General features: G+C 37.7%; 1 protein-coding gene across 1 annotated transcript in view; it reads right to left on the bottom strand.

Moving 5' to 3' along the window:
* LOC136867287 (43 kDa receptor-associated protein of the synapse) overlaps positions 1-13,841 on the bottom strand; it is a 223,603-nt gene that overhangs the window by 46,133 nt on the left and 163,629 nt on the right. Inside the window, exon 6 of the mRNA XM_068226744.1 lies at positions 1,889-1,987. Coding sequence (XP_068082845.1) covers positions 1,889-1,987 — 99 coding nt within the window. The remainder of the gene's footprint in view (positions 1-1,888; positions 1,988-13,841) is intronic.

Genomic DNA, 13,841 nt, shown 5'->3' with positions numbered 1-13,841 from the left:
GTTTATATCTCCTTCACACATGACTAACATCTTTTACCTCTGACTGATTTCATATTCATCAGTGTTAAAATTTTTTTATCAGGTATAAATTACATACCAAGTGATTCAAATACGTTCTCAACACTCTGGTTGACGCATAGCATGTGTGAATGTTTTAGATGACTCTTTACTTTGGAAGCCTGTCAGAGCCTTCTATTAAACGGATGTACAAAGACTACATATTGAAGAACCTTCTTTTATTCTTTGATTAGTGGGAGACTTTATGCATACTTCAATGTGTCACTGCACCAGATTTAATTATTATGCTGTTGCTCTTCTGTTATGGCGATTTATCTTAACATATGGTGTAAATGGACGGTTAAAGATTTTTAATGATCATATTTCAATATGTATCCACAATAGTTTTGATTATTATATCTTTGCTTATATATCTGTGATTTAATACAGTAAATCTAAATAAAGAATTGGATACAATCCACTTTATAGCCAAATATAATGGTTATGACAATACATTTATAGAACGCATAATCAACAAATGAAAATATCGCCTAAATTCAACTCTAACTAGAGTGTCGAAACCGGTCCCAAGTTGAATAAAAGTTATTAGAAACATCAACAGGTAATTAGTATTGAATAAGTAGAACCTAATAGATATCTTATCTCTGTGATCCCAGTTCAATATGGAAACTTCAATGAAGCTCATTTCTTTGAAGAATCTGAGGATGTTCTTGTAGAATGAAACATGTCATTCTTTGTATAATAGTGTCTATTTTTACAGTGTGAATTTTTACAGATATGTTTATAGTGTTATAACTGCATTGCATTGTGTTTGAAAGACTGGAAAGTTTTTGTTACATTTAACTAAGTCGACACTGAAAGGAAGTCTTCAGTCTTAACAAAATATTTGCTTTACGTCGCACTGACACAGAGAGGTCTAATGACGACGATGGAATAGGAAAGGCCTAGGAGTGGGAAAGAAGCAGCCGTGGCCTTAATTAAGGTATGGCCCCAGCATTTGTCTGGTGTGAAAATGGGAGACCACAGAAAACCATCTTCAGGGCTGCCAACAGACGGGTTCGAACCCACTCTCTCCCAGATGCAAGCTCACAGCTGCGTGCCCCTAATCGCATGGCCAAGTCGCTCAGTTTTCCTTGACTTAATCAAACTTTCTAACCTAACCAACAGCTTTGAAATGCGGACATTAAAATTTTCTGGTACCAGAAACCTTTCAAAATTGATTATTACATTTTACTGATGTTTAGAACAATCTGAACTAATGGAGTCTCATTGTTTTTCCCCTGAAAATCTGGGCAACACACAATATTTTGTTGAAGCTTGCTGAGGATAAATGTTACGTTCTATATTTTTTAAAATCACAAATGCTTTAAGTAGGTTCCATACATACTTTATTATGCTAAAAACCTGTATTGAAGTACATACTTATGTATCTAGGAGACATGAAACTTCAATTTCATTTTCTGAAAAACTACAATTGGTGCACCCTTCGCATGTGATATATTTTTTTACAATTGCATTGACCATACTATCACAAAGAAATTGCATGGTGAATCCAGTGTATGATATTGATATTTTATGATGTATAGATTAGGATTTTTTGGCAGTTTAAACAAATCGGATCAAGTGCATATGCTAAGAAAGAATTGGACTGTTACAAATATCTATGTGGCAATAGGTACGATTTAATTCTCATCTTTTCCAACAGTCCTAATTTGTCTCATGAAGTACCAAGTTTTAGAAGAACATGTTTATGTGAAACTACATGTTCTTCAACACTGACCATTTCTGCAGCAATGATGTTCTAATTTAAAGAATAGTTTGCATTTCTTATTCATTATAAAACTGAAGATGAAAGCACACTTACACTTACATTAATTTCAGCCTTTTTACGGTAGATATCTCCCATGATGCGAATACTACGGGCATATGTGGCTTGGTCCCCAGACACCAGGGCCAGCCTGGTAGCTTCCTGAAACACATATCATAAATTGTAGTGATGATAATTCTGTAGTGCTTTCAGTATTATAATCCTGACTAAACCAACTTAAGTTGAACAAAGGAAAGGTATGATTTCTTTTCATATTTTGCTTATAAAAATGACATAAAAATGCCAGAAAACATGGAATTAAGTAGCCCTGGAAAATGTTCTCCGATGCTTCCCTTCATGCTCAGTATATACGGAATATGCTGAGCGATCCAGATTTAAACTTTGATATCAATCAATCAATCAATCAATCAATCAATCAATCAATCAATCAATCAATCAATCAATCAATCAATCAATCAATCAATCAATCAATCAATCAATCAATCAATCAATCAATCAATCAATCAATCAATCAATCAATCAATCAATCAATCAATCAATCAATCAATCAATCAATCAATCAATCAATCAATCAATCAATCAATCAATCAATCAATCAATCAATCAATCAATCAATCAATCAATCAATCAATCAATCAATCAATCAATCAATCAATCAATCAATCAATCAATCAATCAGCTACAGGTGGCAGATTCTCTATCAGGTATTTATCAAGTATTTTCTTAAATGATGTTAAAGAACTTGGAAATTGATAAATTATTCCAATCCCTAATTCTTCTTCCTATAAAAGTCCTCCTGAATTCCAGTTTTATCTTTCTCTGAAAGCTCCACTCAAGCTTATTCGTCTACTAATATCATTTACCCAAAAATATATTTCTGAGTGCCATATGTTTCACCTCTCTTAGAGTTACTAATTATAAGTCACAGAGAGTTAGTCATCATCATCATCCTTATAATCATCAATTTTCTAATTCAGGTTTAGCTAGGTTGGGGAATACACTGTTCCTCTCTATTTTACTCTTATCACCTCTCACCCATCACTAGGAGTGGTATTTTTTTGCAATAGAAATATTATGCAAAATGTTTATATTTTTTTACAATTGGCTTTATGTTGCACCGACATAGGTAGGTCGTATGGCGACGATGGGATAGGAAAGGGCTAGGAGTAGGAAGAAAGTGGCTGTGACCTTAATTGAGGTACAGTCCCAGCATTTACCTGGTGTGAAAATGGGAAACCACAGAAAACCATCTTCAGGACTGCCGACAGTGGGGTTGTAACCCACTATCTCCCGAATACTGGATACTGGCAGTACTTAAGCGACTGCAGCTATCGAGAAACAGATCAGATGTAAGGCTTTACAGGCGTTTGCTCTATTAACCAGCATTTCGTCTTAGGTCTGACACTAGACTCATCAGAGTGGGATGTGTCAGACCCTGCCCACTGACGCTGGGGTGTATGCAGGTGAACTTATCAGAAGCCCATTATAAGAGCCACAGTCTGATAACTGCATACAGACCGAGCTCGATAGCTGCAGTCGGTATGACGTAAAGCAACTAGCAAAAAAATAATTTAAAAAACTGCATACGGGAGATAAATCTCCACAATGGAATTATTGCCCGCCTAGCAATTCCGAATGGAGCTCGGTAAAATGCTTATAAAGAGTTTATATATTCATTTTCCCAACCTGTAAACGACTTTGCCCTGCATGTATGGGCAGTGTGCCTGTCTCTTACCCGGAGGCTCAAGGTACAGTTCCCAGCCAGCCTGGAGCCACATAAATGGATGTTGCAGTAGAACACGTATGGCGGCAAATTGGCCGCATGAAAAACAATATTTTTCTTTCTGCTCATAATGCAGTATTTTGTAACTATGTGGTTCTATGAAGCTACTGTATAACAACATATGAAAAAACATGCTCATGTAGAATAAACATTATATATTTAACACAAGAAATAATACATTGCATTGCTATCTGAACTAAGAAAAAAAAATACATATTGCCTTGGGAATGTTTAGCATACACATACAAAAAAAACCTTTGTATATAAGAATTGTATTATAGTGTATTATAAGAAAATGAAAAGAAGGCATAACTTGTATCCCATAAAATCTAAATAAAAATGAAAAATCACAAAATCCCCATGAAATCTAAATAAAAATTAAAAAGTCACAAAATTATAAATTACAAAAAAAAAAAAAAAAAAAAAATCTAGGGACTTGAAAATAATACTGGGCTAACCTGAGAAAAGTTTCTCATTGAGTTCAAAGTTTTTTTTTTAAATCACAAAAATTAAACACATCATTTATGTTTTTCCAAATCACAAAACTCGGACACATCATCGCGTATAATTTATTTCAGTCTGCAATCTCTCGTCAGTCTTCAGTTTCATCATCTCCTTGGTATCTTTCGCAAACCGCTGTTAGTTTGTTGTGTTTTTTGCAAACTTTGTATGAGTATTTCTCACAGACAAGACTTGTTCTGTTATTTTTATGTGACAAAAGTAACAAATTCCTCTTTGAATGAACAGGTGAGGTGGTAATAGGGCCAGCGGAGGGTTCCTTGTATTTGGAAAGGAAAAGTTGGATATCCTTCAGAAGCCTCCAGTTTGTAGCTCGGTTTCTGAGATTCTGTTCCATCAACAGCTAGGCAAGTTCATCTAGATAATGCCTTCTTCTGAAGTTTTCTTCTCTGCAGACATTGGTTCTGTAAATTTTGTACGAGTTAATTCCCGCAATATCCAGTTGCCTGAAGAATACTGCCATAGGCCATCTTCTTGTTTTCCTAGCTGTGGTCAATATAGAACACAGCTGGTCCACTGAATCCACACCCCCTTTTGTCGTATTATAAAAGAAAGTGTAACCACTATTATTAGAGCAAAGACTGTGAATGTGAACTCCAAGCAGTACAATATTTCAAACATGAAACTACTACTTTAATTTATTGTGTCATTTATTACTATTGAATGAATGAAAATCCACAGCCTGTTTCCAGTCACTTGACCAGGTCAGAAATGGAATGAAAGAAGCCCCTATCTAGCGGTGAGGATAGGAAATGTGCCAGCTGCTGAAGCCTGTCGCACTCCTATGGGGCAGTGATAAATGACTGACAAATGAAATAAAATGTTAATGGAGAGTGTTGCTGGAATGAAAGATGACAGGGAAACCTGGAGTACCCAGAGAAAAACCTGTCCTGCATCCACTTTGTCCAGCACAAATCTCACATGGAGTGACCGGGATTTGAACCACGGTATCCAGCGGTGAGAGGCCGGTGTGCTGCTGCCTGAGCCACGGAGGCTATTATGATTATTATTATTGTTATTATTATTATTATTATTATTATTAGCGTATTCTCCCAATAATGGAAGACGTTAAGCAAACAACTCAATCAAGCTTTATTTGGGTTCTTCTTGTTCTTCCAATAGGCTTTCATTCTCTCTGAGAAGGCTTGTTTACGTTCTTCCGACCATTTCGGTCTGCACTGTTTTTGCTTTGGTTGCTCTGATGTAACTTCCCACTTGTTGACTTTGTGTCTGAAGGTGTCTCTTTCTAAAATGTCTGTTGCACATATGTTTGCGTTTTTGAGGTCCTTTCGAAGTTCATCCAGCCAAGGTGTTGAATTCTTAAGTGAGCTAACATAATTTAATATTCTTTTTGACAGTCGATTTTCTGGTAATCTTGTGAGGTGTCCAAAGAATTTCATTCGTCTTTTCTTAATGTCAATTTCAATGTTTGAAACTTTTTCTGTTGTTTTGATTGATTGTAGCCTGTAACCATCTTGGGTATATCTTGCTCCTAGGATTTTCCTGATGATCTTCCTCTCTTGCTTTTTTATTTCTTCTAATTCTTGTTTACTGTTAAGTGACAATGTTTCACTTGCGTAAAGGACTGTTGGTTTTATGACTGTGTTGTAATGCCGAATTTTTGTCTGTCTTGACATGCATTTTTTGTTGTAGATGTCTTGAACTAACCCTAATGCCTTCTTGACTTTTTGGAGACGGTTTTGCTGTGAGATCTTCTCAAGGCCTGTCGGTTCGATGAATTCTCCGAGGTATTTAAAGTACGAGACCCGGTCGATTTTACCGTATTTAGTTCTCAGGCTCGTGATATCTGTCTTTGAACAGAAGAATTTAGTTTTCTCAAATGAAATCTGTAGTCCCACTTTTTCTGCAGATTCCTTAAGTATCTCAAGCTGCTTGATGGCAGTCTCCTCATCCTCTGTTAAAATCGCCAGATCATCCGCAAATGCAAGGTATGGTACGTAGAGGTTGTTTTTGGGAAAGCCCAATCGGATCGGTTTCCAAGATTCATGTTTCTTGAGTTCCTTCTCCCATTCTTCCATAACCTTGTCTAGGACGACGTTGAACAGAATTGGAGAGAGTCCATCACCTTGTCTCACACCTGTCTGAATGTCGAAGGGTTCTGAAATTTCTCCCATAAATTTCACTTTAGATTTTGTGCCCGTTAGTGTTTGTCTTATGAGTTCTAGGGTTTTGGGATCTAGTCCTCTCTCTTCTAGAATTTGGAATAGGGAGGGTCTGTCTATCGAATCATATGCCTTTTTGAAATCTACAAATGTGCATACTGTCGGCTTTTGTCTGAGGGCTCGTAGTTTAAGTATGGTTTTGAGGTTGAAAATTTGTTCTGGGCATGACCTGTTTGGTCTGAATCCTGCTTGAAATTCTGATAATTTGGGTTCTAATTGTTGTTGTGTTCTATGCAAGAGACAGGCTGATAGTATTTTGTATGTGACTGATACAAGTGAGATTCCTCTGTAATTGTTTACGTCTAACTTGCTGCCTTTTTTATGTAGTGGATGGATTAGAGCAATCTTCCAGTCATCCGGGAGCTTTTCGGTTTGCCAAATGTTTTGGATTATTTGTGTAATTTCTCTGAGTGAATTTGGGCCTAAATTTTTCAGAAGTTCAGCTACAATTCCGTCTTCCCCTGATGCTTTGTTGTCTTTAAGTTTCTTGATATGTGAATAAATTTCTTCTTGAGTTGGTGGTGACGAATTTTAGAACCTTGGACTGTATACATAAATCTTAGGTAGAGTAATGTTTTAATTGATGTTCTTGCTATTTTGACTATTAGTGTTATTGATATCCTAACAGCTAAATATGATCCATAACAGGATCGAAACTGGTACTGTGATTGTAATGTATTTTTAAATGATAAATGTAAGTACATATACTTGATATTGTAATAGTATAGATTAGGTGGAGACTTCAAACCTATAGTCATGTACTATAGCTAAATCGTCGTTCCTCTAACGCCTGCTGTTATTCCTCGGTGGTTGGGTTCTCTCATCCAAATGAAAAGACCATTCTACCAGTTTTATTGGGTCCATCCAGCATTGTTTCACTTAAACGGTGCTGTCTAATCTTCTGAGAGCAGAACTTTGGCTCATATCAGTGTCGCACTCTGTATATCAAACAGTGCTTTTCTTAAGTCTGTCGGCACAAATCTTGTCCTCGTGCTCCGAAGCAGTCTTGCTGTGATAAATGGGTTAGATAGTAGAGCATTGGCTAGCCGTCCCCAAGGTAGTGGTTTTGATCCTGCCTCAGTTCGATGGTATGTGAAGAGGTGTCACTCGTGGAAAGCTAACAGTTCCCGTCCAGATCGGGGATGTTAATAGCGTGAAAATCTGCAAAGCTCATGTCGGTATGTCTATCTGCACATAAATGAACTCTGGTGGTACAAAATATTTGGCATCCGGGAGATAGTAGGTTCAAATCCCACTATCGGCAGCCCTGAAAATGGTTTTCCGTGGTTTCCCATTTTCACACCAGGCAAATGCTGGGGCTGTACCTTAATTAAGGCCACGGCCGCTTCCTTCCAACTCCTAGGCCTTTCCTATCCCATCGTCGCCATAAGACCTATCTGTGTCGGCGCGACGTAAAGCCCCTAGCAAAAAAAAAAAAATAAAAAAAAATATTTGGCTGCTTGGCGTCATCAGAAACTATGGGACATAAAACAACATTACTAAAAGTAGCCTCAGACAGCTAGATTTTCAATGACCTTCTCTCTGCGGGCTGAACCTGGCCTGCTATCAGCATCGTTCTCCAAAATGTCTCCCTACACCTGTCCGCTTCAAACCGGCCTCACCTTCAGAAGCATTCTCAGACGCCCTAGACATCTGGTGTTTTTAGGCTTTGAACGAAGATTTTCCAAGGGTAGGTCATTTTTTAGTTACCTTAGTAAGAGGCACCAACTCTCAAAATGTCACAACTTACCTACTGACTCTAAATAAGTTGCAGTTAATGGTACGTTATGAAATTTATCAGCAAATTCATAGAATGCAAAGAAAAACATGCATGAAGGAAATAGTACATAGCACCACTTAAAGGAAGGAGAGTCCTGGTTTCAGGATTAGCACTCTCATACATATGGAGAAATTAAGGAAGGAAGTAAGATAGTTAAGAAAGTTGACATTAATTGAAAATATGATAATAACTGAGAATGCCCAGATAGGACAAATATGTAAATACCATGTGGATGCATTAGAAAAATGAAATGTCCCTCACTAAATTCTGATGATATGATTTATGACAGCAGTAACAAAGGAGAAATTTAGGTGCAGGGATTATTAGATATTCAGATAAGAAGATGAAAAAATGAAATGGCGTATGGCTTTTAGTGCCAGGAGTGTCCGAGGACAAGTTCGGCTCACCAGGTGCAGGTCTTTTGATTTAACTCCCGTAGGCGACTTGTGCATCGGGATGAGGATGAAATGATGATGAAGACAACACATACACCCAGCCCCCGTGTCAGCGAAATAACCAATGATGGTTAAAATTCCCCACCCTGTCGGGAATCGAACCCGGGACTCCTGTGACCAAAGGTCAGCATGCTAACCATTTAGCCATAGAGCCGGACAGATAAGAAGATGATGTATGGTGTTATTACTTAAGCCGAAAGAGGCAAGACAGAGGCAAGAAATTAAAGCAGAATACGGAAGTAGAAGAGAAATACATAAAAAATTATACCAAATGCCAGAAAACACCTTATAGTGTGAAATAATTGGCAACATTCCATGGTACTGTTTAAATATTAACAGCCATGCATAGTACTATTTGAAGACGATTGCAACCTCCAATGGTATTCCGCAAATATCCCACAGAATGGCAGCTTGATGTCTCTCTCACTTTTTACCCAGCAAACAACCATGAGTTTACAGGAATGATGATGAAAATGGCACTACATTACTTCCCTGCTGGCAAGCAGCCAGAGACATTGCCATGGTAACCGGTAGATTCGTCGTCGGTCTGCAAGGGTGTCCGTCACTCGATGCACAGCATGAAACCTAGAGAAAATAGTAATTTTCTCTGTCATTTGAAGAGTAAAAGAAATTATATACATAACAAAAATTATTTAAAATTAAAGGACATTTCACATATTCAGCAAGTCATCTCCATACAGGCCATGAAGGCCCTTGGAGAGGTAGAAGGTATAGAGGCTTCCACTATCCGTAACCTCGACACTTGGTAGGGTAGATTGGTTAGCTCTATGCCTAGCCGCAGTTGCCTCAAGGAATTAATTTGGTACTCATTTTTGGTGTAGGTTGAGTGAACCTCAGGGCCATGTGCACCTTCAGAAGTGGAAATCCTGTTTCTTAAAGTTTTTCGACTTCCTGACAACACAACTTTACCACCTCTGTTAGGCAGCCCCTATGTTTCACATATAGATTTTACAGAAAATCAGTAGTGTGGGAGAAAATATCAAATAACTCACTTGATCTCCCCATAAACCTCCAGTCTATTCACTGATCATATGAATATCAAAACCTCCTCCTGAATGAGTAGATTCTAAATATGAAGTTTGATCGGGATCTGTCCTGCTGTTTCTCTGTGATGGTGTGACAGATACTGTAGATAGACAAACACGTGAAAGCTAAAAATGGTCTTGAGTTGACCTAAACAGATAAATATCTGAAGAACACAGTAAAATAAACAAAATTATAGTTAGCGGACCTCTTACAACTTTATTTACACAGATCAGCTCTATGCAAATTAAATTTTATTTTTACATTAATTTTATAAAATGATATTACCTGTTGTCATGATAATACATCCATGTCGTAGTTAAAAATAAATGTGACAGAAAGGAAGGTTGTAAAAGTAGGACTATTAAGAAGTACCATGAGAGATGCACGAGGGAGTTGAAAAAAGTGATTATGGGTGGTAGAAAATAGGAAATAAATCTATATAAATAAAATTGTTTCTGTTTGTCTGTTTGTCTGTCTGTTTGTCTGTTCCACCATCACGTCGAAACGGCTGGATAGATCTCAACCAAACTTCATATTTAGAGTATACTGACCCCGGGGAAGGTTTCGATATGCATATCATTTTAAAATCTTTTAAAAGACGGGGGTTTTATAGGAAAAACGGTTTTCCTCCATTTTCTCTTATACTATTATAGGCAAAATATCGAATTTGTCGTATAAGGACGAGACAAAGCTCAATTTAATCCTCTTGACGCAAAGAACAAAACTCGGTAAGCCCTACGGGCCCGAAAACCATGTTTTAAGGCCCTAAAACCAACCGTTACGGAGATATTGGCACCACACTACCCCTGCTCTAGGAATCGGATAAAGAAATGAACTGCCGTAACCATGGCAACGTCAGCTCCAGGATTCTAGAGCAGTGAGATTATGCATGTACGTTTGGGCATAGCTGTCAACCAAAATAGGTACAAATAAGACTTAATATCTGGGAAAAAAATATACTGTTGTGCAAGGCACTCATAGGACTCCTTTGGGCGGGGATGGAAAGGGGGTGAAGAACGAGTGTAAAAATCTATATAAATAAAATTGTTTCTGTTTGTCTGTCTGTTTGTCTGTTCCACCATCACGTCGAAACGGCTGGATAGATCTCAACCAAACTTCATATTTAGGGTATACTCATCCCGGAGAAGGTTTTGATATGCATATCATTTTAAAATCCTTGAATAGACAGGGGGTTTATAGGAAAACCAGAATGGTTTTTCCACCATCACGTCGAAACGGCTGGATAGATCTCAACCAAACTTCATATTTAGAGGATACTCATCGCGGGGAAGTTTTCCATATGCATATCATTTTAAAATATTTGAATATATGGGGGGTTTATAGGAAAATCAGAATGGTTTTTCCACCATCACGTCGAAACGGCTGGATGGATCTCAACCAAACATTGTATTTAGAGTATACTAATCCCGGGGAAGGTTTAGATATGCATATCATTTTAAAATCCTTGAATAGACGGGGGGTTTATAGGAAAACCAGAGTGGTTTTCCCACCATCACGTCGAAACGGCTGGATAGATCTCAGCCAAACTTCATATTTAGAGTATACTCATCCCAGGAAAGGTTCCGATATGCATATAATTTTAAAATCTTTGAATAGACGGGGTGTTTATAGGAAAACCACAGTGGTTTTCCTCTATTTTCTCTTATACTATTGATTTTCTGTAAACTTCGTTTACCGTACGTGAAACGTCTCTTCATTATAAACAACTTTCGTTATGTTCATAATTTACCTTACTCTTCACATGACGGAGAAATTTACAATTTTCTGCTGGTATCATGCTCTGCATTTAGTGACCGACAGACCGACAACGAACCTACAGGTTACCATGGCAACGTCTCTGACTGCATGCCAGTAGGGAAGTAACGTATTGCCATTTTCCTCATCATGCTTTTAAATTCGTGGTTGTTCCTTGGGTAGATGGCAAGAGAGGCATCAATCGGCTCATCTGCGGGATATTGGCGGAATATCGTTGGAGGTTATAACCGCCCTCGAATAGATTAAGTAATAACACCATTAGTCATCTTCATATTTGTTTACCTAAGAATCACTGAACCTAAATTTCTCCTCTGTTAGCGCTTTATTATATCCATAACTCACGGCATTTATTTATTTGTCGTTATCCGGCTGTCCTCAGTTATAATCCATTTTCTATTAGTTTCAACATTCTTAACTGTATTATTTTCTTCCTTAATTACGCCGTATGTACGTGAATGCTAGAAACTACTGGATGCATTTCCACCAAGATTCGTATTTAGAAAACACCTGTCCTTGATAGGTTTCAGGGCAAATATTGTTTCTAAATCCCTGAACTAACTGGGGGTTTATACGAAACCGAAACAGTGATTTTGCACTTCCAAAAAATATACACAACAAAAGTTTATGGAAGTCTACCTACCTTGGTAGAAATTAATGTCTAAACCTTTTTTTTCTCATGTGCATCATTTCGATACGAGGATCAATAAGGGAGATATCATTAAAGGACCGTTTTTCTGTACAAGTCCCATCGGACTTAACTCACGAGCGGGTGCGTGTAAAGCGTATTCCTTACAACTTGAAAACTACTGAAGACATTCGAAACAAAATTTATATTTAGCATCCACCTGTCCAAAGGTAGGTTTTAAACGTAAATAACATTTCATGTTCCGGAATGGACTGGCGGTTTATAAGGAACCGAAATGGTGATTTTACTCTTCCACAATATATACAGAACAAGACCAACCTGACTGGAAATCGACCAAACCTGATGGAATTCCACCTCTAAACCTTTTTTTTCATGTGCATTTTTTCGTCAGGAGGATTAATAAGGGAGATATCATGAATGGTCACTTTTGCAGGTTAAGTCCAGCGGACATAGCCCAAAAGGTGTTTTACATGGAGCAGATTCCTTATCTATATAAATCAAATCGTAACGACTGTGTACCTCTACACTGACTATTTTGGCGAAATTTTCGTACAGCTTTCCGTTTAAGGGGTAATAATAACAATCTCCATAATTTTTGATTTCCTGAAAGTCCTAATTTTTACCCGCCTCGCCCAAAATCCACATTGTGGCATAATCTGCCAGAAGAATAAGAAGATAATTGAAATTTGACAAAATTATACGTTTTAGCCTGTAACGAATGAAAAATCCTATATCATTAAATTTTTCATTTTTTATCCCCGAAGAATATCGAAATATGCAGGCAATTTTAATGATGGTGCAGACCTTCGGAAATTCCTATCACGTAACGGATTGCACAATCTCCGTTCAATTTGGAATGATCTACAACCTTGGTCTTATGACTTTATGCCGTATCTGTATCCCTTTTACGTTTGATTTTTCTCTATTAATCGATGTTAAGTCAATTTGGAATTTTCACATGCATTATTCATACTTTCAATTACTTATATGAAATACAGAATCATCAAACTCTTCACGAAAATTGGCCCACTCAGTAGCCATATGTGAGCCAAATGCTACGTATGTAGCTGTCACATTATTATCCGAAAAGTAATGTAATGTGAGATGATCTTACAAAACCTTTACCCTGTTCCACGTTTCTAAATCTGACCCAAGAATAGATGACATATCATTGGACCAGCCATTTAGGCCACTAAATCCGGCGTGTCTTATGGTATAATCCTTTGTCGATATGACGTACGTTTAGTAGCAGTTAATCTGTAAATAAAGGTCTTCAATATTGTAAACACGCATATACTTTCGTATGTCGATCTATATATATTCACTGATGTCGATTTAGCGATCGAGAAAGGGTCGGTCTGCTATTGTAATCAGTACTCCCCACACCGACTTTGACTGGCAGTAGGAAAGGGTTCCTTCTCCAACTCCTGTGTAACTGTCATTAGTAAGGAAGGCCTACAATTGTAATGAATAGTTCCCTTCTCGATTTGACTTGCAGAAGGTAAGTGAGCATGCAGTTTTGTTTAAAACTCCCCTACCCGATTGTGTTTGGCAGTAGGCAAGGGTGCCCGCCATTATAAAGAAATGTACTCATCTAAAATGTGACTGGCATTAGGCATAGTGGCCTGCTATTTTGATGGAAACTCACCAACTTGGTGTGACTGGCAGTACGCTGGCTGGCAGTAGGAAAAGGGGCCTGTCATTATAATGATAACTGCACAACTCAATTTCGAGTGATAGTAGGGTAATTGCCTGCCATTATAATAAAAACTGTAATCTGTCTGGAGGTAGGAAAGGGGGGCTGCC

The sequence above is a fragment of the Anabrus simplex genome, chromosome 1, assembly GCF_040414725.1.
Source record: "Anabrus simplex isolate iqAnaSimp1 chromosome 1, ASM4041472v1, whole genome shotgun sequence".
Lineage (NCBI taxonomy): Eukaryota > Metazoa > Arthropoda > Insecta > Orthoptera > Tettigoniidae > Anabrus > Anabrus simplex.
The sequence above is the reverse complement of the archived record's forward strand: the minus strand, read 5'-3'. Positions and strand labels throughout refer to the sequence as shown.